General features: G+C 33.1%; 1 protein-coding gene across 3 annotated transcripts in view; it reads left to right on the forward strand.

The window, feature by feature from the left end:
- LRBA (LPS responsive beige-like anchor protein) overlaps positions 1 to 24,427 on the forward strand; it is a gene marked incomplete at both ends in the record, with an annotated part of 477,161 nt that overhangs the window by 108,352 nt on the left and 344,382 nt on the right. For all 3 annotated transcript variants that reach the window (XM_084246225.1, XM_084246226.1, XM_084246227.1), the window contains 4 exons: positions 10,208 to 10,341; positions 17,369 to 17,447; positions 19,205 to 19,338; positions 22,290 to 22,351. In XM_084246225.1, coding sequence (XP_084102351.1) covers positions 10,208 to 10,341; positions 17,369 to 17,447; positions 19,205 to 19,338; positions 22,290 to 22,351 — 409 coding nt within the window. The remainder of the gene's footprint in view (positions 1 to 10,207; positions 10,342 to 17,368; positions 17,448 to 19,204; positions 19,339 to 22,289; positions 22,352 to 24,427) is intronic.

The following is a 24,427-nucleotide window of genomic DNA, read 5'->3' on the forward strand; positions in this document are numbered from 1 at the left end:
TACCATCTCAAATTTTAAGATCCTTTTTATTAGTTGTGTGTGGCAACCTTTGTGTGAACGAAATGAAAATCTTTGGATTCCCACAGACTATGGAATTCAACTAGGGGTACAGAGCCTTCACAGCTTGAGGAAACACTATAGATTCCTGACTTTGATGGGTCTGCTGTCTTAAAAATTTTCCTAATTTGCCTGAAGATTTTTTTATCATGAAATTTTCTGCAATCCTTCCTATAAGACATACACATATTTGAGTTATTAGCTGTATGCTTTTCTAAAAATCAGTTTTTATCTGGAAGCACTTTCTAATGTACAGAAAAGTTGCTAGTTGAAAGAACTTTTATTTTTCCTGAGTCATTTGAAAGGAAGTTGATATACTTTATCCTCTTTGCATACTTTATTGTTTATTTTCTTCGTAATCACAGTACATTAATCAAAATAAGGATTATAACATTGATATAAATACTGCTTTCTAAAAGTACTTTTTGAATTTAACTAATTGTCTCAATAATGTCCTTTATAAAAGAAGTCAGTTCAGAATTATGTATTGTATTTTATTGTGGTCTCTATTGTCTTTGATCTGGAAGAACTATTTCTCAGTCTTTCCTTGATTTTAATGATCTTGACACATTAGAAGGTGATAGTTCAGCTGTTTTGTAGACTTGTTTAATATTTCTTCAGGATTATTTCCAAATCATATCTTTGGCTGGAACATCACAGAAGTGGCACTATTTCTTGTTGCACTATAGCAAATAGTATATGGTTTTATCTCATTATTGATGATATTCATTCTGATTGTTTATTAATGTGGTGTTTTCTAAGTTTCCCTCCTGTTAAGATATTCCTTGTGAAGAGGTACATGAAATCCTATCATTCTTATCAATCAAACACCTTAAAATTCAATTTTTTCATTATGACCTTAAGGGTTTCTGTTTTATTCTTGACTTATAACCTCTTGTTATTTATATTAATGCTCCATTTGTTTCTGATTTGGCCAGTGGAATTCACTTCTTTTGACTTAAATGTGCTTGTGACATGTCCTCATGGTAATTTTCACTTGTATGCTTAAATTTCTCTTATTCTCGGATTCCTCTCCTGTGTGAGTTTTCCACTTGATACTTGCTGTGGATCAGCACATTAGATATCCCAGTTGGTTAAAGTTGTCTGTGGTAGTTAAGATGCTCTGAAAGAACAGAGTAATGCATAATTTTAATGGAGAATCTTTGTGCCATCTTGTCCCCTCTACCCAATTTAGGTCAGTGTCCTAGAGTAATGTTTGACAGAGTCCAATATCCATGTAAATAACTATAATGTAACATTATAGATTGAATGACTGCTGGATTTAAACTTTTTTAAATTGAATTTATAACATTGGAGTAACATATTGACTCAGACAAAACTGAGTTTAAGTCCTATCACTTTTTGGGGAATTTGAACATATTACCTTATCTCCCTCACCCTCAGTATTCTTATCATTAAATTGATAACACTGTATAGTCGTTAAAGAGAAAAACAACAGAATAATATGTACTGATGTGAAATGATATTGAGGCTGTATTAATCTGTAGCTCCTTAGCTGAAAGAATAACTCCATAAATGTAAACGTAGCTATCATACCCTAATGAGAAATTCAGGCACTACTACTTTCTGTTACTTCATCAGATGTGTATATAGGCATTAAATATTTGGAATATATTTCACAGATAATGGGATTATATTCAATGTATATACATATAAAACTAACAAATCAATAAAATGACCAATCTGCTAGAAATAATTGTAAATAACAGTAATGTAATTCATGCAAGAAGAGAAATAATAGTCAACATGCAAATATGTAAACATGGCTTATATTAGTAATGATAGAAATAAATATGAAAATATTTTATTTATACTAATTAAATTAGCATGGCCTTAAAACATGATATCTAGTGTTAAAGAAGATATGAACAAACATTTTTATACTGTTTTTGAGAGGGCATATTGGTACAACTTATGTGGTATAAATCTGGCAGTACTAATTATAATTTAAAATATATAAAGAAAAATTAATTATACGTCTGGAATTTATACAGTAGATCCACACAATTATTAAATGTTCCATGTAGTGTAATTTTATAGTTTATGTAATACCTTAATAGCTAATGCCTATTGAGCATTTACTTTTTGAAGGTTTTTTTTTTTTTTTTTTTAAAGATTTTATTTATTTATTTATTTATACATACAAGCACTGGGTACAGTCAGAAGCGCGGGAGGGTGAGAGAATTCACCAGAGCCAGAGCAGGGAGCAGAGCAGGCAGAAGGACCGAAGTACACTGCTGAGGGGAGCAGCGGACGGCAGGAGAGGTCTGCGCGCCATGTGGGACCCTCCTCCGGTGGCCGGGGAGCAGCCGGGGATCGAACCAGTGCTGCAGAGGCTGCGGGCAGCTTCGCAACCCAGTGCTCAACTGCTGCGCCAACGGGGAGGCCCAGGTTTTTTTTTTTTTAAGTTTTTTTTATTTTTCATGTATACAAGAACCAGGGTACAGGCAGATGTGTGGGATGTGCCACGGCGGTGGGGGGAGGCCCCTGAAGGTGTATTCTAAATGCATTTTTTAGATAGGAAGTTTGGTAAGTAAATAACTAGTGAGAGAGAAATACAGACAGATAGAAGGAAAAGCAGAAAGATTTAAAAATAAATACCCGCCCAGCCTCAAAGCAAAAAATGAAAAACCAAAAACCAAAATATTTTTTTCTTATTTTACACAGGAGAAACTGAATCACAGGGAAATTAAGTAAGCAGCTTAAGCTCTTATGCTAATAAGTGGTGGAGCTAAGAATCTCCTTCCCCAAGGCACCGTGCACCATCACCACAGTCCCCTGTGCTCCTTCCTCCCTCCCTCTGATCCTGCCTCCTCCCCTGTAGTATGTCTCTGATTTATAATTGACCGTTTTTGCTTTGTTGTGTTTTGTACTGTTATTTTTTTTTTTACACTGATGTCTTATTTGGTTCCCCTATATTCCTGCTATAAGTGAAACCATCCGATATTTTTCTTTTTCCTTCTGGCTTATTTCACAGAGCATTAATTTCTTGTAGCTCTATCCACGTTGCTGCAAATGACATAAGTTTATCTTTGTTGACTGCTGAATAATAGTCCGTTGTGTATATATACCACATCTTCTTGATCCAGTCATCTATTTTTGGGCATTTGGGTTGTTTCCAGGTTTTACCTATTGTAAATATTGATGCAATAAACATAGGTGTGCAGGTGCTCTTTTTGAATCACTGTTTTTGTGTCCTTTGGGTAGATCCCTAGGAGTGGAATTGCCGGATCGTATGGTAGTGGAGCTAAGATTTAAACCTTAGCCTCTGACTACACCCTGTCAGTGTGCTATGGAGCTGCGATTGCCAATCTATGAAGGACTGCTTAGTGTGTTATTTTGTATACACACAGTAAATATTATGCTGCTATTAAGGAGAGAAAAACCGGAGTACTTTGTATGAATGTAAAATGATAAGATACATTATAAAATGAAAAAAAGCAGTATATAATATAGTTTGGAGTTTATGGTCTTAAAAAAATGGGTATGTTGGGCCTCCCCGGTGGTGCAGCGGTTGAGCGCTGGGTTGCGAAGCTGCCCGCAGCCTCTGCAGCGCCGGTTCATTTCCCCGCTGCTCCCCGGCCACCAGAGGAGGGTCCCACATGGTGCGCAGACCTCTCCTGCCGCCCGCTGCTCCCCTCAGCAGTGTACTTCGGTCCTTCTGCCTGCTCTGCTCCCTGCTCTGGCTCTGGTGAATTCTCTCACCCTCCCGCGCTTCTGACTGTACCCAGTGCATGTATAAACGAAACAGACGAACAAACAAATAAATAAAAAAAAAAAAAAAAAAAAACATGCCTCTATAAAAGAAAAAAAAAATGAAAAAAAAAATGGGTATGTTCATGAATGCATCAAAAAGCATATATCAAACTTTTAATAGCTGTATTTTAAGGGTGAGAAGAGATATAAATGATTCGTTTAATATTCAAGTTTTATAATTTGTTTAAAATTGTATTGATCTTACATTAAATACTCAAATACGTGAGAGTAGATAGTAAAATTTAATATAACTTATTAATATAGTCAAAAAAGGTGTTTCTGTTAAAGCTTCAATTTTCATGTATTTTATCGTTTACTTCTTTTGAAGTAGTGTAGAAATTAAATCTCTGCCATATCTTCAGCGAGAAGCTTATTAACTTCATTAGGACACATTTTAAAGGGTTTATTGAAATGGAAAAAAGGGGAAATTTTGGTGATTGTATTTTTTAAGATGTTTGGAACTTAGGTGTCTGGTATGTCTTTTGACATAGTTGTCTGATGGCAAGCAAACTACTGTGTTTTCCCCCCTTCTTTTTCTTAGCAAGAGGCACCTTTTGTAAAACTATTTTTATGCTGCTGTAGACCAGTGGAATATCTTTGGGCATTTCAAAGCATCCCTCTGATCATACATTTATCTCTGGAATGCTGTGTCAGAAATCACAACTCTCCTCATATCTTAAGAATTATCAACTTCAAGCAATAGCTGGAAAGTTTAGAGTAACAGCTACATGAGTGGAACCTTGCTGAAAGGCTGCCAGGTTGTGGGCCTTTGTGGATGGCAAGGTGTTGGTGTTCATTCCCATGCCAAAATTCTTGCCCTTATCTAATTTGAAGATCCTCTCTGGTGATTAGTGGATGCAAGGGATTTATCTTGATAAAGTTCAAGGGCTTGTCTGACTTTTCAGCTAGATCCTGAGGGACTGAAATGCTAGACTTGAAATGCTCTTTTCTTCTTTAGCAAACTATTTGCATGTTAAAAAAAATGCTCTTATGTCAGAGTTAGTAATATTTGAAACTGATGTAATTCTCCAGTGGAACTTCTGAACTTCAGTGATCTGGAATACATTGTTCCTCTTTGTTGTTTAATAAATTAAAAGAAATTTTAAAAAGGTCTCCTAGTTCAGGTTAAAATAATGTCAACAGTGTTTTCACTATCTATTTGTGGAACTTTAGGAAAATAACTTCTTTGTTATCTGTATAATGGGGATGATAATACTTAGTACTTATTTCATTTGTTGTTATAATTCATTTATGTCCACGTCACAGTGCTTCATAAGTACTAAATATTCATTAAAGATAGTTCCTAAAGAAAATAAATCAACATGTGCAATTTTGTACTATAAATATTTGGGTTTTAATTGAAATTTCAGAAACATAGCTTGAATATCGAAAAGACCTATTTTTATCCTAAATTTTTTATATCAAGTGCGTTTTGTTAATATTGGTGACAGATATTTAAAATTTGGGGCAAAATTATTTATCTCTTAAATATTGAGAAGGGTTTCAATTTCTCTCTTAAATAGGAATTCAAGCTGTAACCTGAGAATGATGCCAGAAATATCCCCAGCACCAGTGCCTAGCATCTGGGCTCTGTCAAATGCGTGTTATGTTTTCCAGAGCATTTTATATAAATGTGAAGTGCTTAGTCTTTGTATGGTCATTCTTGAAGTATAGTAAATTTACATTTCTAGATTTTTTTTTAACTGTAGGCCATGCTTCACTAATTTACACTTACATAATGAGATATATACATATATAGAGAGAGATTGATTTACACATAAATGATAAATACGGTAGCAGTTATTTTACATGGACACTTAAAGAGTTGGTATAGAGAATGACAGTATCTTGGACTATGTCTATTAATGTCCTTTTACTTGGATCATAATTATTTTGATTTTGCTTTAGTTTTTAATGTGACCCATTTATTATGTTACTTCCTCAGAAATGATTTGACTTAGTGGATTTGGAAAGTGATTTTTTTTTTTGTTTCACTCTTACGTACTAAGGACATACCCGGGATAAAGGATGTAATAACTCTTTGGATTTGTAAGCCAGTTTATATATATTTTTTATATTTTATGTATTTTTTTACATAATTTTTCATTTTTGCACAAAATATGCATTTTCATCTTGGTTATATTCTCCATACAATTCCCCCCCCCATTTCCCCATATTTTGACCCTAATCCCTCCACCCCTGTACACAACCCCCTTCCCCCGTAGTGTGTCTCTAGTTTATAGTTGCTTGTTGATTTTGATTTTTACTTTATTATAATTAGTCTTTTTCCTGGTCCCTTATTTAGATTTTCCAAATTCCTGCTGTGAGTGAGACCCTGCGGTGTTTTTCTTTTTCTTTCTGACTTATTTCTCTGAGCATGATCCCTTCTAGCTCCATCCATGTTGCTGCAAACTGCATGTGTTTATCTTTTTTGAATGCTGAGTAATATTCCATGGTATATATGTACCACATCTTCTTGATCGAGTCATCTGTTTTTGGGCATTTGTAAGCCAGTATATTTTTATTTTTTAGTAGTAAGGCATAATTTCAATTCTTGGAAATCTTTATTGTCACTGCTTATAGATGATTATAGCATACAGAGTTGTGTTTAAATGCTTCTAAGATAGAACTGATGGTTGCATAATTCTGTAATCATACTAATAACCATTTAATTGTACATTTTAAGTGAGTGAATTTTATGGTGTGCGAATAATAATAATAATAAAAAGATCGTTATGAACAGTTCAAATTAGAACAGTTCAATTTAGACAAACCTGGAGTTGTCAGGCAGTTTTGCTATTTACTTTGGCAAGTTATTTTACCCTTCTGAACTTTACTTTGTCTTTTTTCCCACTCCTATCTCTTACATTCCCTTGTCTCTTTCTGTTCTACTACCTCCACTTTAACATTTAACCTCAGAGCCATCAGGATGTTTATGAATGTGTGCTAGTTTTTGAGTGCTTTATGTTATTGAATAATCTGCTAAGTAAATGTCCAAATACTTGTTTTCATTGTTCTGATTTGCTTTGCTATACATAATTCTCTCAGATTCTCCCTATTTTGTTGAAAATGGCTGCATTTTATCCATTCTTATGAGTATATAATACTCCATGGGGAATGTATATACTGTATATCCTGGATCCATCGATGGAAATTTATGCTGCTCTTACGTCCTAGCTATTGTAAATAATGCTGCTGTGAACTTTGTGGAACATATTATGTGTTTTTGTGTTGATGTTTCATATTCTTTGAATAGATGCCCAAGAGTGGGATTGCTGGGTTGTATGATATTTTCCTTCTTTAAGATTTATTTATTTATACAAGCACTGGGGTACAGGCCAGAGGTGCTGGGAGGGTGAGAGAATCCACCAGAGACAGAGCAGGAAGCAGAATAGGCAGAAGGACTGAAATACTCTGCTGAGGGGAGCAACGGGCAAGGCAGGAGAAGTCTGCTCCACCATGTGGGACTCTCCCTGGCCAGTCAGGAATCGAACCGGCTCTGTAGAGGCTGCGGACAGCTTCATAGTGCTGCGCTCAACCCACTGCACCACCAGGGAGGCCCCCTTCTTAGTTTTTTAAGGTAAATCCAGATTGGTTTCCATAATGGTTGCACCAGTTCCTATTCCCACCAATAATGTAATAGGGTTCCTTTTTCTCCATATGTTCTTCATCACTTCTTGTTGGGAATCTTTTTAATATGTACCATTCTCATGGGTGTGAGATGCTATATCATTGTTGCAAGTCTGATACCAGATCTTTAGTCTGGAGTTTATTTTTGTGTACGGGGTTAGTGAGTAATCCAACTTCATTCTTTCATGCGTAACTTTCTAATATCCCAGCACCATTTTTATTTATTTTTTAATTTTTAAAAAATTGAGGCAACATTGTTTTGAATTGTTGTATATGATTTAGAGGTATAGGACCGCATGCACCCTTTAGGTTTATTTTACCACATCATACCCAGCACCAAGGCACCTTTTAATCTTCACCCAGGTCAACTGTGGCCCCTCCACACTGTGCTCTCCCCTCTCCCCTTCCCTTTTCCTATCTTTAAAAAGATTGTCTTTTCCCAGTTTTATGGTCATAGTTGCTGTATCATACATCAGGTGCTGTATGTACATGGATGTTTCTGGGTAATTTTTGCTTTTTTCATTTCTAAAGTGGAAATAAGATGTGTGTTTTGAGCATTGAGTTATTAGCGCTTAGTCATAACAGTTATTAATAATTTATTAGCTCATATAATGGGTTCATGTGGGAGCACGAAAGAATAGAGCATTACCAACTTTGACTTGGGGAGTCTGGGCAAACCTGCCATTGAGCATTGTTTTGTTTTTGCCCCCGCAGCCTCTGCAGCACCGGTTCAATCCCCATCCGCTGGTGAGGGTAATGGCGCGCAAACCATGGCGCGCAAACCACTAGTGCTTTTTAGATTCATTCATGTTATGTTTATCAATAGTATTTTTAAAAATACTGCCATAGTTTTACTTCATTTTCTCCTTAAAATATTCTGGACTGTTTCTATTTTTGTTATAAATAAGTTATAAATAAGTCTCCCAACAGTCCCAAATAAGTCTGTTAGAAATAAGTCTCCCAACAGTATTGTATTCATCTATTGTGGACATAAGTTATCGTGGGGAAATCCTTAATGGTGGAATTGTTGGCACACAACATCATTATATGTCTTAAATTTCAGTTACAGAGAAAGCAATTTCACTTTCCTAAGAACTATTTTCTGCTGCTCTGATCAGTGCACTTAACCTGTTTTCTGAGTAAACCAGATCTTGCTAGTTCTTTTTTTGGTGAATAAATGTGAAAGTAAATTCTCCATATTTCTCCTCCACCCTCCTTCCCCCCAAAATAGATTGCTATATACTATGTAACTAGAGATTTTTTTTAAAAAAGCCATATACTTGTAAATTTCTGCTTTAATTTGGAAATATACAAATGATATTTTGTATTGTTTTCTGAATGTGCCACCAACACACATGTGTACACATACACACAGAGGCACATATGCATGTGTGCACAGAGGTCATATCTACTCCCCTTAAAGTCAATAATCTTCATCTGATATAAGCTGCTGTGATTTAAGCACACCATTTTGGATTGAGGGCTCAGGTGGCTGTTGCTTCTATTTTTTAGTGTATAGTTAACATTGGCAGTCACCCTTATAATGATGTGACACCAGCTACCCCCAAGTACATTGAATAAACCATGCCTAGCACAAGAGAACTTGATTTAATTGGCAACAGTGTTTGCAGTCACATGATAAGCACTGAAGTAAAACAACCTATTTTGCTCTCTCTTCTCTTTGATATAACAACAAAAATAAAATGTATTTTTAAAGTACTGGAATTACATAATTTCCACCTTTGAATGCATTTATTGGGATCAAGCTTCTAAGTAACTTTATTTAGAAACTGAATACTTTAAAGCTGTTAAGGGAATACTTGAAGCTTGCAGTTACAATATTGTCAACAAAAGATGTGATTAAATAAATTGAATTTTGAAGACTTTAGGCTTATGGTTAACACCAGGTAATTAAAAGTAAGCACTGCTGTGGGAGTGCATTATATATCTGCTGTCCTCTTTACCTCATTAACTGGGTTTTTACATGTTTATGGAGCTAACTTCAATTAAAAATGCTTTTAAAGTTATCCCTAATAAGGTCTTTTAGTTACTATTTTGGTATAAAGTATTACACGTTAATTAAAATTGGTATATCATAAATACCCATGTTTGAATAATACACAAGATGAAAAACAATGTTTATTTGATATATTTGCACTGGTTCTTATACCTATACATTATTTCTTCTATATAATATTACAAATGATAGTTCTTGGGATTAAAACAAAAAAATGGGATTGTGTATATATTAAAAAATATATCTGCCTTTATTTTTTTATCTTACAGATTTCTAAGGTTTTATGATCTCAAATTAGCAGTGCTTTAAAAGCCTTGTAGAAACATGTTGAGTTATCTGCTTCAATTTAGAGGTTAAAAAAATTGTTTTTCCACTTAAGTGCCGAATTCTTTCTTTCATACCTTTTGTTAAATTTTATTTAAATCATATAATTTAAAGTGTTTCTGGATTTAAAAATTACTATATATCGTAAAAATAAGTTTAAATGTTAAAAGCAATCTAAAACCATAGAACATTGTCTTGATTCTACCATAATTTAAGGGCTGATAAGTACCAGCAGTTTTGAAGCGATTTCTTATTGAGAAAATATTGTAAATTGTACTTCGGAACAGACATGCTATAAGAAAGAAAATTAGAAAAGTTAGTTTCCTGGTTTATTTTGAAATTCATGTAATGAACTTGAGTGAATTTTTTGTATTTTAAAATTTATTACTTTGTTTATTATAGAAGTGTCATCATTGCAACAAAAAAATCAGCGGTCTTACCTTCTGCGTCTACTGCGAGTGTACCTACGAATGCAGTCAGTGTGGTTTCTTCAGTAGATTCAGGCCAAACCTCAGATGTGGCAGGAGAATCACCTGGTGAGTTAGATGTCAGGGATTTCAGTGAAAAGGTTTTTAAACTCCATTTCAGCAAGATTTGGGTTATTTGATAGAATTAAGTTTTATTAGGCGTGATTTAAGTCATTGTGTTTTTATATTACACTGTTGATGTATAGTTTTAGAATAAAATTGAAGTAACATCAAATTAATTATATCAAGGATCTGTTGTTTTCTCTGCTTAAATGTACTGTTGTAGGTGAGTACTCTGGATGCTCTGTCTGTATAAGAGCATGAATGAATGACAGTTTAGAACGCTTCTTTCCTTTCCCTTCCATATACACATCTATGTGTATAGATAGTGGTTTATATAAGAAAGTTTTGGTGACATTTGATCTTTTAATCTGGTTATCAATTATCAAATGTTTATGTAGTATCCAGCACTTTTTTTCCTTTTGCATATTATTGTGAGAGACTCAGAACGGGAATGCTGCCCTGATGTATAAAGTCATTCTAGCAGTAGTCATAGTAATGTAATAACTTTAACAGCCATTTGTTTTTTCTCCACCTCTCTTTATATTTCTTTTAAGTAGTAAAGGCTTCTTGGTACATGTATATGGGTACAGGATCCTAAATCCCTCAATGTTGTCTGGAAGTTTGGTGATAATTAGAGGTAAACAAGACGACCATGTAACATTAAAATAAACACGTTAGAACAAAGGAGGTATTTACTAACAGTAGTATTTTTCCAAATAGACCGTTTTATTAAAAAAAATATTAACAACTAGTGTACCAAAAAAGGATTCAGTCTTGTTACTCTATAATGAGTCTAATGAAACATAAAAGGGATTTTGAAGGCATGACTAGGTGAATTTTATTAAAATCAGAAATAATGTATTTCCTTTGTCGTTTGGGATCTCTTAGGCCTCCTATCTGCTGTTTTACCTTTCTTTGAAAAACTCTGTGTCTCAGAGTTTTGTTTCTAATGTGATATTTATACTATCCAGTTGTCAGGGACATTTTTATTTTTCCTTTCTTTGTGCCATAAATCATGTGTACTAGAAACAAAGGCTGTGATTGTCTAATTCTTTTGTCTACCCTGTTTTTTCCCTTCACTGTAGTTATTTCACTTGTGTGAGGAAAATATTTTTTAAATGCTCTTAGTTCCTTAAAAATTTCATAATGTTTCATGATAAGAGAAAAAAATGCTCACAGTTGGTTAAATAAAAAAAATTCTATGTGTTACTTAATCACAATTTTGTGAAATACACGTCTTTTATCTGTGGAAAAAGCAAGAAATGTACTGTGAAGATACTTGCTTATCTCTATGTGGTTGAACAGCTCTCAGTCTTCATTTTCAGAGTTTAATTTTACTATCTTCATCTTTTCAACAATTTTATCAATGATAGTGTATTATCTTTTATTTATTTATTTATTTATTTGTTTGTTTGTTTGTTTGTTTGTTTGTTTGTTTATTTATACAAGCACTGGGTACAGTCAGAAGTGTGGGAGGGTGAGAGAATTCACCAGAGCCAGAGTGGGGAGCAGAGCAGGCAGAAGGACCGAAGTACACTGCTGAGGGGAGCAGCGGGCGGCAGGAGAGGTCTGCGCACCATGTGGGACCCTCCTCTGGTGGCCGGGGAGCAGCCAGGGATTGAACCGGTGCTGCAGAGGCTGCGGGCAGCTTCGCAACCCAGCGCTCAACCGCTGCGCCACCGGGGAGGCCCCGATAGTGTATTATCTTTACATTGAGGAAAAAAATAGTTCTTGAAAAAAAATTGGTACACCTGGCCATCAAAAACTGCCTCTTATTAACATTTTTTGAAATTAATAAACCTTATTGTTTAGGTCTTTTTAGATTCTATAACTTCAGTTTTAGGTTACAGAAAAATTGAGTAGAAAGTACAGAACTTCATCTACTCCTTATTCCTCTGTTATTAATATTTTGAAATACTGTGGTGCGTTTGTTATAGTATTTTATCCTTGTTCTTAAGTTGGAAAGTAAGTGTAGAACTCTAGCAGATTTTTTTTCGCTTCCTTATTGTTGTACTATATTGGAACAATATCTGATGCTTTTTTTTACTTTGGAGGAGACAATTTGGCAATCTATTTTTGGACTGGGTATGCAAATTTCTGCTAATTAAACCCATCCAATGCCCTTAAAAAAATCAGCTGTGATTTTTCTAGAACAGCCCTTAATGGAAAAAGGTAGAAGTTAGTTGTATCTATGAATCTCTATGTCATTTTTAAAATTCAGTATAATGTGTTCCTCATATTCCCAGAACAAATTTTGTAATTTCAGAGGTTCACAGTACAAGTAAAATATTTTAATCTTATTTTGAATGCATTGTTCTTTAATTTCATTGTATGGGACAAATAAGAATTCTCTTATTGATTTTAAATATATTCTTCAAAGTTTAAACCAAGCAATCTTCAGAAGAGATAAGTAGCAAAAAAGACTCAGATAGGCAGTATTTGAAATAAAACTGTAATAAATTTTTTCTGAAGTGATTTTCCCCCTCAGTAAATTCATTATCATATGAAACAGTCATATATAGACTAACCATACATAGACGTATAGAATAATTTGTTATATTGAAAACTGTGGTATATATTAGCAAACCTTACAAAACTTTGTATCTAATTGATAATGTACTTTTCCTCCCTATTACTTAAATTTTGTACAATTTTTGGCAGTTGTGTTTTTCAGAAGTTCCCAGGTTTATCAATTTTGGACTATAATTTTTAGGTCTTTCCTCTTCTCTATTCCCCCTTATCTTTATTTTTTGAATAATTTATTTCTTTTAAGGGTATACCAAATCATCTTTATGGTGATAACCTTTCTCTTTATCGTTTGTTTTCCATGCCTGACTCTTCCATTCCTTTTTCCTTTCCCTATTTTACTATGCTTAATGGCACTGTTTTTTTATGTGTTAATTTTAGTTTATTTCTTCTATTCCATTCCATTCCTTGCTGCCTTGAACATCACTACTTTCTTTTCTTTTCTTTAAAAAGATCGATCTATTCATGCATATAAAAAGTGGGGTACAGGCCAGATGTGCGGGAGGGTGAGAGGATTCACCAGAGACAGAGCGGGGAACAGAACAGGCAGACTGATGAAATACACTGCTGAGGGGAACAGCGGGTGAGACAGGAGAGGTGCGCTGCACCTTGTGGGATTCTCGCCGGCTGGCCAGGATCGAACCAGTGCTGCAGAGGTTGCGGACAGCCTCACAGTGCTGCGTTCAACCGCTTGCGCCACCAGGGGAGGCCCAGCATCACTACTTTCTTAGAAAAAGCTAACCCAATGTTGTGTTTTCAGTAATCCTACTCCTTACTCTCCTAACCCTACACCTGACATCCTTTTACACACCATACTTACCCTATATCTTGCTCTCTTTTCATTTGGAATCCAGATGCCACAGATAGTTATCGGCACACCATCAATATTTACAACTGATAGATTTTTGTTTTCTTTTTGATGCATCTCTTGATTTAACTTGACTGTAAAGAAAATTAATAGGCCATATATATACCATCTATATATGGTTTATATGTACATGGTTTATATATATAAATATATGTATATATTTGGTTTATATTTTCCTTCTTCAGGTTCAAGCAGGACTTGTGAAAAAATGGTTTGTGAATGAATTGATTGTTGTAATTGCATGCTGAGCTGGACAGTTTATTCTTGCAGATCTGAGCAAGCCTGGTATTAATCTTGGTTTGTTCTTGGATTCTTTTCTAAATACGAAAGTTTAGTTATCATCTGTCTGTGTAGACCTTAAAACTTTGTGCTTGGGATCCCTTTAGTTCTGACTTTTATCATGAACCAACAGCAAAGAATGACTGCTTAAATTCATTAATAAATTATTGGGTTAATAAAAATATATGCTCAACAGTATGTGCTGCATTAACAAAAATGGAAATTTCTTGTAAGAAACCATATGAATATGAAGAGTATGAGATTGTTGCAGAGAAATTTAAAATGGAAATTTTGATGTCAAAATGAGATTTCTGAATTTCATAGTTGGCAGAAGTAAAGAGGAACTAAGAATAGATGGACTCTGATTCCAGAAAAAGAATTAGACCTGATCAACTTCATGTGAGATGAAAGATTCTTCTGTGAAAATATTACCAACATAATTTTATAGTTAGTGAAAAACAAAGGATTTGTACATTTACATTGTAAAGGTATTCATTATTAAAATTAGTATACAATTAACATACAGATTTCAGATTTTATTTTAAATCTTAGCATCTACAGCATTTTATTAGCAAAAAATTAATCATAATAGCAAATTTTCCTTAATAAGTGGTAAAAAGTATTTGCCACTGAAGAAGGTATGCATGTTTTCCAAGAAAATGTAAAGAAAAAATAGTTTTTAGTGAACATGAAAATCCAGACATTTTTTTTTTCAAATCACGTTTATGGAGATAAAGTTGGTTTGCATAGTATTTGCTTTGACAATTGTAGGTTTAAACCTCTAATATTGTGTGCTTTAAATCTAGAAATTTAAAAGTTACCCACCAGCAAATGCTAAAATGCCTGGACTACAGTATGCTTTCTTCATGTTAAGATGGCATTACTCTTTTTTTTCAAATAGGTTACAGATTTTTCCTACATTGGCGCAAGGCATCAATGACTAAAACAAAAGTTAAAGCTAGTCCAGTAATGAAACTAAATATACTGTTCTTCAGTAATTCATGTGAGATTTTTTGCTAATTTGCCAAACTGAATAATTATACTATTAGTAGTATAATTATATTAGAATGTTAGATTATGTTCTTTTAATCAGTCATCCATGCATGTTAGTAATTAATGTTTGTTTTTAATGTTGAAGGAAGATATTTGATTATTTGCTTTTATGAGATTTGACCCAAGAGGCTTACTCACTCAGTAAAAGTTTCTTTTATTTAATGAGGCATTTTTACTGGACATGTAGACTATCCCTCCCTAACCTAGTCCAGAATGGGTAGGAAGAGAATGAGGGAGGAAGGGAGACAAAGCGAGGGAAATTTAAAAAAATACAGTGTTTAGGAATTAAATATTGGCATTTGTTTTAATGATACTTTATTGCACAACACATTATTTATTTAGACCCTTAGGGGCCTTGAGTAAACAATTGACTATTCCCTGGGTAGATACTAGGCATATGATCTATTTGCATTTTCTTTTGAATGTCTGGAAAATTGTCAGTTTAAAGGAGTCAGTTTATCAGTGCAAGGATAAGGAAAAGATAAATCATTATCATTCCACATGTTGGAAGTAGCTTCTGTGTTTACATATGCAGGTCATCTGTTGAAAATATTTAATGTTAAATGATTTTAAAACAATGAATTTGTCACAAATTCATGATTTTTGTTTGAGTTGAAAAAATGCAGAATGTGTTTGGAAATTATATTTTCTCTCTGCCAAGAAATTACCTATATACATAGTGTACATACTTATATATATACTTATGGTATGAAATTACTTATATATTTAGTTTATTTTTCATATCTTTTGTTAAATATATAATTAATGCTGGTTAATTTATTTGCTTGGTTAAGTGCCTTCTTACTATATAAAAATAACACTTGTAAGAATCTCTTTCTGCTATAATTACTTCTAGGTTTGAAATGAATTTAGGGTAGTGTCAGGAAAGTATTTTTGTTATTGTTTTATTTAGCGTCACCAAATCTTGTCTTTCTCAAGTTTTTAATGTGTATTTCAGCTCATTAAAATTAGGATCTATCAGAACATTAAGTCCTAATTTTGTATCACTAGTGCTGAAAGTTCCATATAGACCTTTTTTTGAGATGTATTACTTTCAAGTAGATGGGACATTATGTATATCCCTTTTTAACCAACTCAGAAAAGTTCATAAAAAAACAATTGTTTTTCTCTTAGAGAAAATCTGATTTATTCACTATAAGAAGATCTTTTAAAGCTACCATTAATTACCAAATATAATTCATAAATATTTAGTTAATCACTGTTAATATCAGTGACCAACTATGGTTTAATGATTATATTGTTATCAAGGCGTTAGAAAATCTAGTCCTCATTAACTTAGCGTGATAAAGCTGTTGAGTCTCTGAAGTACTTTCAGTGAGTGTTGCATAGGAATATAGATTGGACCTGCCTCTCAGAAATGCCAGATACTGAAGAGTGAACATTTTTTTCAACCTCACTTTGTTTCCCCTCTAATTTGAAGTTTTAAAACTATAAAAATGGAAATCTTTATTTTTGGAGGGGAGATGTGAGTTGATACATGTATTTAAAAAACTATCAGTATGAAGAAATATATACTTTAACTTCATTTTAAAATTAAGTCCCTGAGTTACATAGATGACTTTCAGTCTGTTAGGTTTTTGTAAATAGCAGTTGTTCTCTCTCAAATCGAGCAGGAGAGGATATGAAGAAAATCAGAAATAAACAAAAATGCCAGGAAAAAGAAAAGTCAACTTTGATTATCAAATGTGTTGTGGCATAGTGATTCACTAGGATTAAGTTCATCTTTCAGTAGGATTATGCTTACTCTTAAGAGGTAGGCTCAATAATTAATGGGGGGTTAATTGTAAAAGATAGCCGCAATGTCCTAGCCTCAAAGGAACCAAGCCCATGGGGAATTAAACTGTAAAGATTTTTAATCCTTCATTGACTGAGACCTGATAATCAGAACTATTGATTTTTGATCAACTTCTTTATCTAAAGACCAAGCATGATTCAATATTTTGTTTCAATTAAAAAATAGTTTCCTTATATATCTTTATTGCCATTTGGTGTTGAATAGAAGGAATTATCACCACAATTTGGTGAGTCAGAATTTACTTTCTCTTACTCTTCAGCTTAGGAACAGAAGGACTGTTTGGCATTATAATTAAAACTTCTTGAGATGTATATGTTAAATGTTCAAGAAAATCTAACAAGAAAACCTTTTTGCTAGATTTTAATATTATTCAAATTATAACATGCACTTAAAAATGCATTGTTTTTTGTTGACTTGGCTATAAAGATATTCTTTTTGTTTGAACTCATATCTAAAAACAAAGTTCCTGTAAATTGTTATTTTTCCTATAGGTGGAAGATCATCGAATGCAAAATTGCCCTCAGTTCCAACAGTTGGCTCAGTTCTACAAGACCAAATTTCAAATATGAGGTATTCAAGCTACTAACTTGAATATTTGTAACTTATTCCTTTTGATGACTTTTTAAACTGCCTGGGCACATTTTTCTCTCTCCCCCACTACTGCCCTATCCCTACCTCTTCCCTTTCTCCCTCACTCTCCTTTCCCCCTCCCCCACTTTCCTTTTTTTTTTGGTTTGTTTGAAAAAAAAAATACACACACACGCACAATTTTCAACTATGAGATGTAGAAGGTTCATGAAGAGTGGCTATTTAATAAACATTGTATACATAACATTATTTACACAGATTATCAGAAATTTATGACTTATGTTTGTGAGACTGTAAATTTGTAGTTGGGAATTTGCTCTCCCTTTTCTATAGAAATGCTGAAATATTAAATAATAGCTAGTCAGCCAAAGCCATACTGATACAGAATTGTAGATTTTTATTGTCATTTACCTCATTTAATTGGGAATATGTACTTCAAATTATAATTTGGAATGCTGTGAATATTTTCCAAAGTATAGACACTTGAGTGCTGCAACTTTAGCCTTATAGCTGTAAAGTCATCTGCTAAGAGGCTACATGAAATAAGCAGGGAAGAATAGTATTAAGAGTAGTATCAGGGGAAATGAGGCTATTGATAAAAGAAATTTCCAGAAGTTTACCTGTTGATAGTTTCAGTAGCAACTTTTATTGGCAGTGTGGATGGAGAGTACCCCTTGTGTGAATAGTAGGGAGTTAGTATTTATTTGTTTTTAAAATTTTTTATAACAATTTATTTATGCATAGGCCAGAGGTATGTGTGTGTGGGGGTGTGTGTGTGAGAGGATTCACCAGAGATAGAGTGTGGAGCAGAAAAAAGTGGATTCACTGAAATATACTGCTGAGGGAAATAGCGGGTGAGACAGGAGAGGTCTGCTATGCCATAAGTGGGCTAGCTCCCTGGCCGGGATCAAACTCAGGCCACAGTGGTGATAGCGCTGAGATTCAACCCCTAGGCCACCAGGGTGGTCCAGTAAATAGTGTTTATAGTTAGAAAGTAATGCTGTGTATGTCTTTGAAATTCGTGAAATGAAGGGTCTTTCGTTTAACCCATTAAATATGTATGTGTATATATGTGTATACATGCGTATGAATATATATGCATATAGTCATAAAAACAATGTAAGTTGAGATCATTATAAATGTGCTAGTAATGTGTATAATTCATCTGAGCAGGTATGCTCCAAGGCCTCTGAATAGTATTCAGTCTTATAAAACAATGTTACTTCAAAATAAACAAAGCAAATCCCCAAAGGTTGTTCAGATTGCACTGGAAAGAAACTGTTATAAACTTCAATAGAAAACTGGTTCTTTTAGTTTATAAACATCTACTGAGTCCATACTAGGCACTGCAACTGAAAACTTAGAAATGAAGACAGTTCTTGAACTCAAAGTGCTGATGGTTCAGTAGTGAAAAGACAAATTTGCTAAGGACTTTATAGAGTTTGTTTAGATTATATAGGAGCAAATTATTTGCCAAGTGCAAATAATTAAGTGCTCTTAATTGCCAGTTAGGATTTCCAACAACTGAGGCTTGGAGTGATTTTTAATCATGTTGTTTGGTGGCAAGATAGAACACAATACAAAAGAGTATGTCAGGTAGAAGTAATGTATATGTAGCAATAGGGAGTCTTTAGGTCATTGTTAATTTTTCACTTCTGTGGAAACTCAGGTTTTGTTTTAAACTCAGAAATTGATAAATTCTAATGACTAGGTCAGGCAACTTAATATCTTTCTATTAGTATTACAGAGAGGCTTGAACATGCTTTGGAAAAGGCAGCTCCTCTACTGCGAGAAATTTTTGTTGATTTTGCACCTTTTCTTTCTCGGACACTTTTGGGTAGTCATGGACAAGAACTCCTTATAGAAGGGACAAGTAAGTTATTTTTCTTTCTTATTTTACATATATGCTTAAATTTCAAGATTAAAACTTACATGGCTAACAGAGATACATGGAGTATCATCAGGTGCTTTCAACTTTTGACAAGACTTTTCATACATAGACTAGTCTGTCTTCTGAAATCTGTGATTTTTTATTGATTTGAATGTAGCAGAAAATTATATATTGCACCAAAATATTTTTACATATTAAAATTAACTGAGAATAAAGAATTAGAAAGACTAGTGTTAATGTAATTAATTAGCACATTTACCTGGGATATTACTTGAACTTAAGATGCATATAAATAAAGTATATTTCCACATAGTAAGAAAATGATGAATGCATTTTTATCTCTATTAGAATTCTCATTTACAGGTAATTAGAAATAGCATTATTGTATGCTATCCTGCTTATAGCATACATAGATTACTTTGAGATTGTATTAAAGTAGAAAGCTTGCAGAAGTAGGTTGCTGAGTGATTGGAAATCATGCTATTCATGGAATAGATGAGGAATAATGGAATATTTGTTTATTTTTTACATGGTAAACTTACTGTGTAATGAGTGTCTCCAAATATTAGAGTAATTTGACCTAGTGAAAATAGACATACCCTGAATTTCCTCAGATAGCAGATCAATTCTATTGAGAACAGCTTTTCAAACAATGTTAGTTATACTTGAAAGCTTAACAGACAAACTTCAAAATATCTGTCTTCATCTCAATAGCTGGAATTTTTTAAAGGAGAAATTAGAGGAATTTGTAGTACTGTTTCCATCAAAAGTATTGTTAGCTAAATCTGTCTTGTCTGTGTCCATGGTTGGTACTTTAGGATAAGATACATTTTCCCAAAGCTGAATAATCAAGGGGAAGCACAGTTATCTGTACTGCAATTTCTTAAAAATACTCAGCTTCAGTTATCGTAATTTTTTGTTAGCCACTAGATTTGCTTCTAAGGAATTTTTTTTAATCTTGTGAAAAAGCTCTTCTTTTGTAGAAATAAGGATAAAATAGAGATGTAAGGTGTGGGGGTTGATAGTTACGGTAACTATTTTGAGTGTTGACTGTGGGATGTCCGTACTTGTATTTGACTCTTAAAAATGCTGTTTATAAGAAGCTTTAGCTAAAACAGGAATTTCATTATGATCTCTGTTTTAGATGTATATCCAGTTGATGATGAATGACCTTATTTTCATATTGTTAAGTAGCATTGAATTTATTTGACAAAATCAATTCAGGTTTAGAAATATTTAATGAAGATAGGGGTAGACTATCTTCTGAAGGATATAATTTGTTTAGCCTTAGACTATTTGATCTATGAAGTAATGCAATTTGAAAGGAATTGAATTAAAAAATCCAATACTGCTCCTTAATTTTTATTTAAAATATCAAACTTTTTTTAGTGGTATGACAGTTTATAAACTATATTTCATTTTATTGCCATAAAATGGTTGTGTTAATTATAGCCTTTCAGTATAGCAAGACATCATTGCTTTTTAGTTGGTATCTGAATTTTATAATAGATCCAACAAAATAGCATTATCTCAGGGACTTTAAGATACTAATCTTGCAAATTCTAGATTATTGAACAAAATTGAATTGAGAATCAAATTTTTGGCTGATAAATTCCGGTAAAATGCTAACAGGGAGCATCTTGTAATTTTCTCATCTATACTCGAATAGTGCTTGTCCATTGGACTATGTTTGTAAAAATAGCTATAAAATCAAGTTTTTATGTATAATTTATGTATTTGAAGTGTGAGGAATGTGTTTCATTGTGTGTGTATATGCCACATCTTCCTTACTCAGTTATCTGTGCATAGGTACTTAGGTTGTTTCCAAATCTTAGCTGTTGTATATAATGCTATAATGAACATGGAAGGGCATGTATTTTTTGAGCTAGTGTTTTTGAATAGCCAGTATACAACCATGTTAACTTGAATGCTATTTGAAAGGCTACAGAATGTCAACATGAGCCATCAGTAGGTATGAGACATTATGACTAAAAGAGAAAGGGAGATCTAACTACCGAAGAAGATTAAAGAAAGGCAATAGCATAGGCTAGGATGACTGCAAGGGCTTTAAATGGGGAGAAAGAAAAAAGGTACTATGTATCTGTAGGGTGTGTAAGGAAGTTATTTTAGTTGTTACATCCAAGATCCTAAACTTGGATTTGCTTAGAAAAATATAGACTAAAAATTTAATTTTTTGATTTAATGTTTTAGTACTTTTAATTGTTCACATTGCTTTTTAATGATTCTAGTTATAAAATCTTTGAATGAAATACTTTAGGTTTTGTTGGTAATTAAAAGTCAAGAATTCCTCAGATAGGTTATTAACTATATACAAGTTCCTTCCAGAGATATTTTTGGTGAACCAAAATGAAACATAAAAGAGAAAATGTAAATGAATTTATAAGAAATACAGAATATGTAGCAGACAACGACTTGCACTTCTGTTAAGGTTTAGTGTGAGGTCACAGGTCAAGGTACTAATAAGAGTGTTTGGGATGTCTGCTGCCATGAAACAAAATGGAAACTTGATTGATAGCTGGAAGGTTGAAGGGAGAGAGTGTGGTGGAGAAAGCAAAGGTCAGGGAGCCATTTCCCTTCTCTGCATGTATAACAATCCGCTCTCTCCAAAACAAAATGTAGATGATATTGATCAATATGGCATATGTTACACACATTTCTACGAGTATTATGAAATGTCATTATATATGAAGTTGTAATAAATGTTTTAGTATTTTGAAAGCTGAATGAAATAGTTTATAAATGATGGTAGTTTTGATGCCAAAAGTAATTGAAGAGCATCTTGTGTACACTTACGATTTGGTTTTTAGCAAGATGTTAAATTTTATTTTAAAAATCAATTTGGACAAAGTATAAAAAAATGAATCTCTCATATTTGCATTTTACTTAGTATTTTTTTTTTTAATTCTCTTTAGGTCTTGTTTGCATGAAGTCTAGTAGCTCAGTTGTGGAATTGGTTATGCTACTGTGTTCTCAGGTGAGTTCCATGAATAAAAGTTTAATTGAATGTAATTCTCGCATGAATTTATTTTGCAAGGAAGTTCTACTTGAGTTTTTAGATTTTTTAAACCGTAATAGAATTTTGAGTATGCAGCTTTAAAATAATATGTATTGCAAAAGGACTACTTCTTGGCTTTGATTTTGAAGCAGAAGATTTTAAAGTGAGTCTGAGAAAACTCATGTAGACAAATAAGAAACAGAGGTTTTTAGAGTCATATTAAAGAAAAAAATCCAGATCAGATGATCTTGATAGAGATGGCTAGACTTCTTTAGAGGGTATATTAAGGTTATAGAAACAGATTTATTTTTATACCTTGTAGAGTGCCACTCTGAATCCCCTGGGAATAATGGGTTTACTTCCTTTTGTGCAGGGGTTATAAAATGAGTGATAAATAATTTTGAATTCTTGTCATTGCTAATTATTTTTGACATAGAGTAGATTTGGGGAGAAAACAACAAAAATATGGCAGCCTTCATGATAATAAAATGTGGTGAACAAATTTCTAAAAGCAAAAATATTACTTTCAAAGTTCAGAAACCTTATATCTCATAAGGTAAACTTCACTGATTTTCTTAAAAACATAAAGGTTGTGTATCCTGTGATGTTTCTTTTCTGTTTTGTAATTAAACAAATGAATGCTTTTATTGAGAGTTTTCTTTGTAGTCTTTTAAAAATGATATCTTGCTGGTAGTAAATTCCCCTACTTAAAACTTTAAAATAGCCTTTTTTAATAGGAAGGGTATTGGTCTAGAGGTCAAGGGTTCTGACCCATTTCAAAACCTTTGACCTTCATTTACAACTCTTATGGTTTACTTGCCTGACGAATAAGGATAATGCAGAATTAATGTTTCTTTGCATCGATTTATTCATTTTAGTGCCTATATTGCCAAATTTATTTAGACTGTGTTGATGGACATTTCATGAATACAAATTAAAGAATCATAGAAGGTGCGAAAAATCAATACTATGTATTGTCAATAAAATGCAATAAGAACAATTACTCCTAGAGATTGCACTTAATGGCTTTTTGTAATGAACTTGTGAGGGGTAGTTACATTTCTAGTGGACTTATTATTCTTACATTTAGCGAGAGTCTTTTTTTTTTTTTCCTTAATAATTTGATCATCTCCTTTAGAAAGTTCCATTTTTTAAAAAACTGACTGGATAAAAGATCCCATTAAATCATTTGAGTTGAAATAATGTGCATATTTATTTCTTGGATGAAAAATATCATATGCCCTTCTATTACCAATATGAAATTTCCCTTACTTTAAAGAAGCATTGCTTGTAATTTCGGATGTTTCATCACAGAAGTATGAATTTACTTATAATTGTTTCATGGGTGAATTTTGATAATGAAGTTTTACTTTTTAATTTAAAAGAATTGAATATATTTTTAATACATGAAAACTATTTCAAATATAGTATATTATGTAATGAATGTTAGAAGCTGAAAAGATAAAGAATGACACGTAATATACCTATTTGTCATGTGTGTCACGTGCAGCTTAATACTAATCCCATCAAATGGGATATGAAGCTCACTTAGTAGAGTAAGTTGCAAAAGTCACATATTCTCAAGGTTTTTGTTTAAATAAAATACATTGTTAGTTATTTGAAGTCCTTAACATTTTTTATGAGTTCTTCAAAAGTTCCTTGGCATCTCTATAAGATGTAGCACAGTGTGAAAAATGATGTGAAAAATGAAGCCAGAATTAGCTCCAGATGTATACAGATTGTTCTGGGGTGATAATTACATTTTTCACTTTGAATTTTCCTAATTCAAAGAGGTCAGGTTGGCAATCACAAAAGTGATTTATTTTGTTAAGAAGTGAACTGTCTTTTTCTACATGAAAGCTTAAGAAATATGAAATTGAATTTGAAGTCGACATTTTGCAGATACTGGGTGGGGATGGCTGAGTTTGATTGATAATTTTTTTAGTCTGAGATAGGGTGGGAAGTGAAAAGCTACCATCTTGCTAAAATTTTAATTAATTTTTTAAGAGGAGATGGAGAGGATCGAGTGCCAAAGATCGAAAGATCAGGTCAAAA

The sequence above is a fragment of the Talpa europaea genome (assembly GCF_964194135.1).
Source record: "Talpa europaea genome assembly, chromosome: 10".
Classification (NCBI taxonomy): domain Eukaryota; kingdom Metazoa; phylum Chordata; class Mammalia; order Eulipotyphla; family Talpidae; genus Talpa; species Talpa europaea.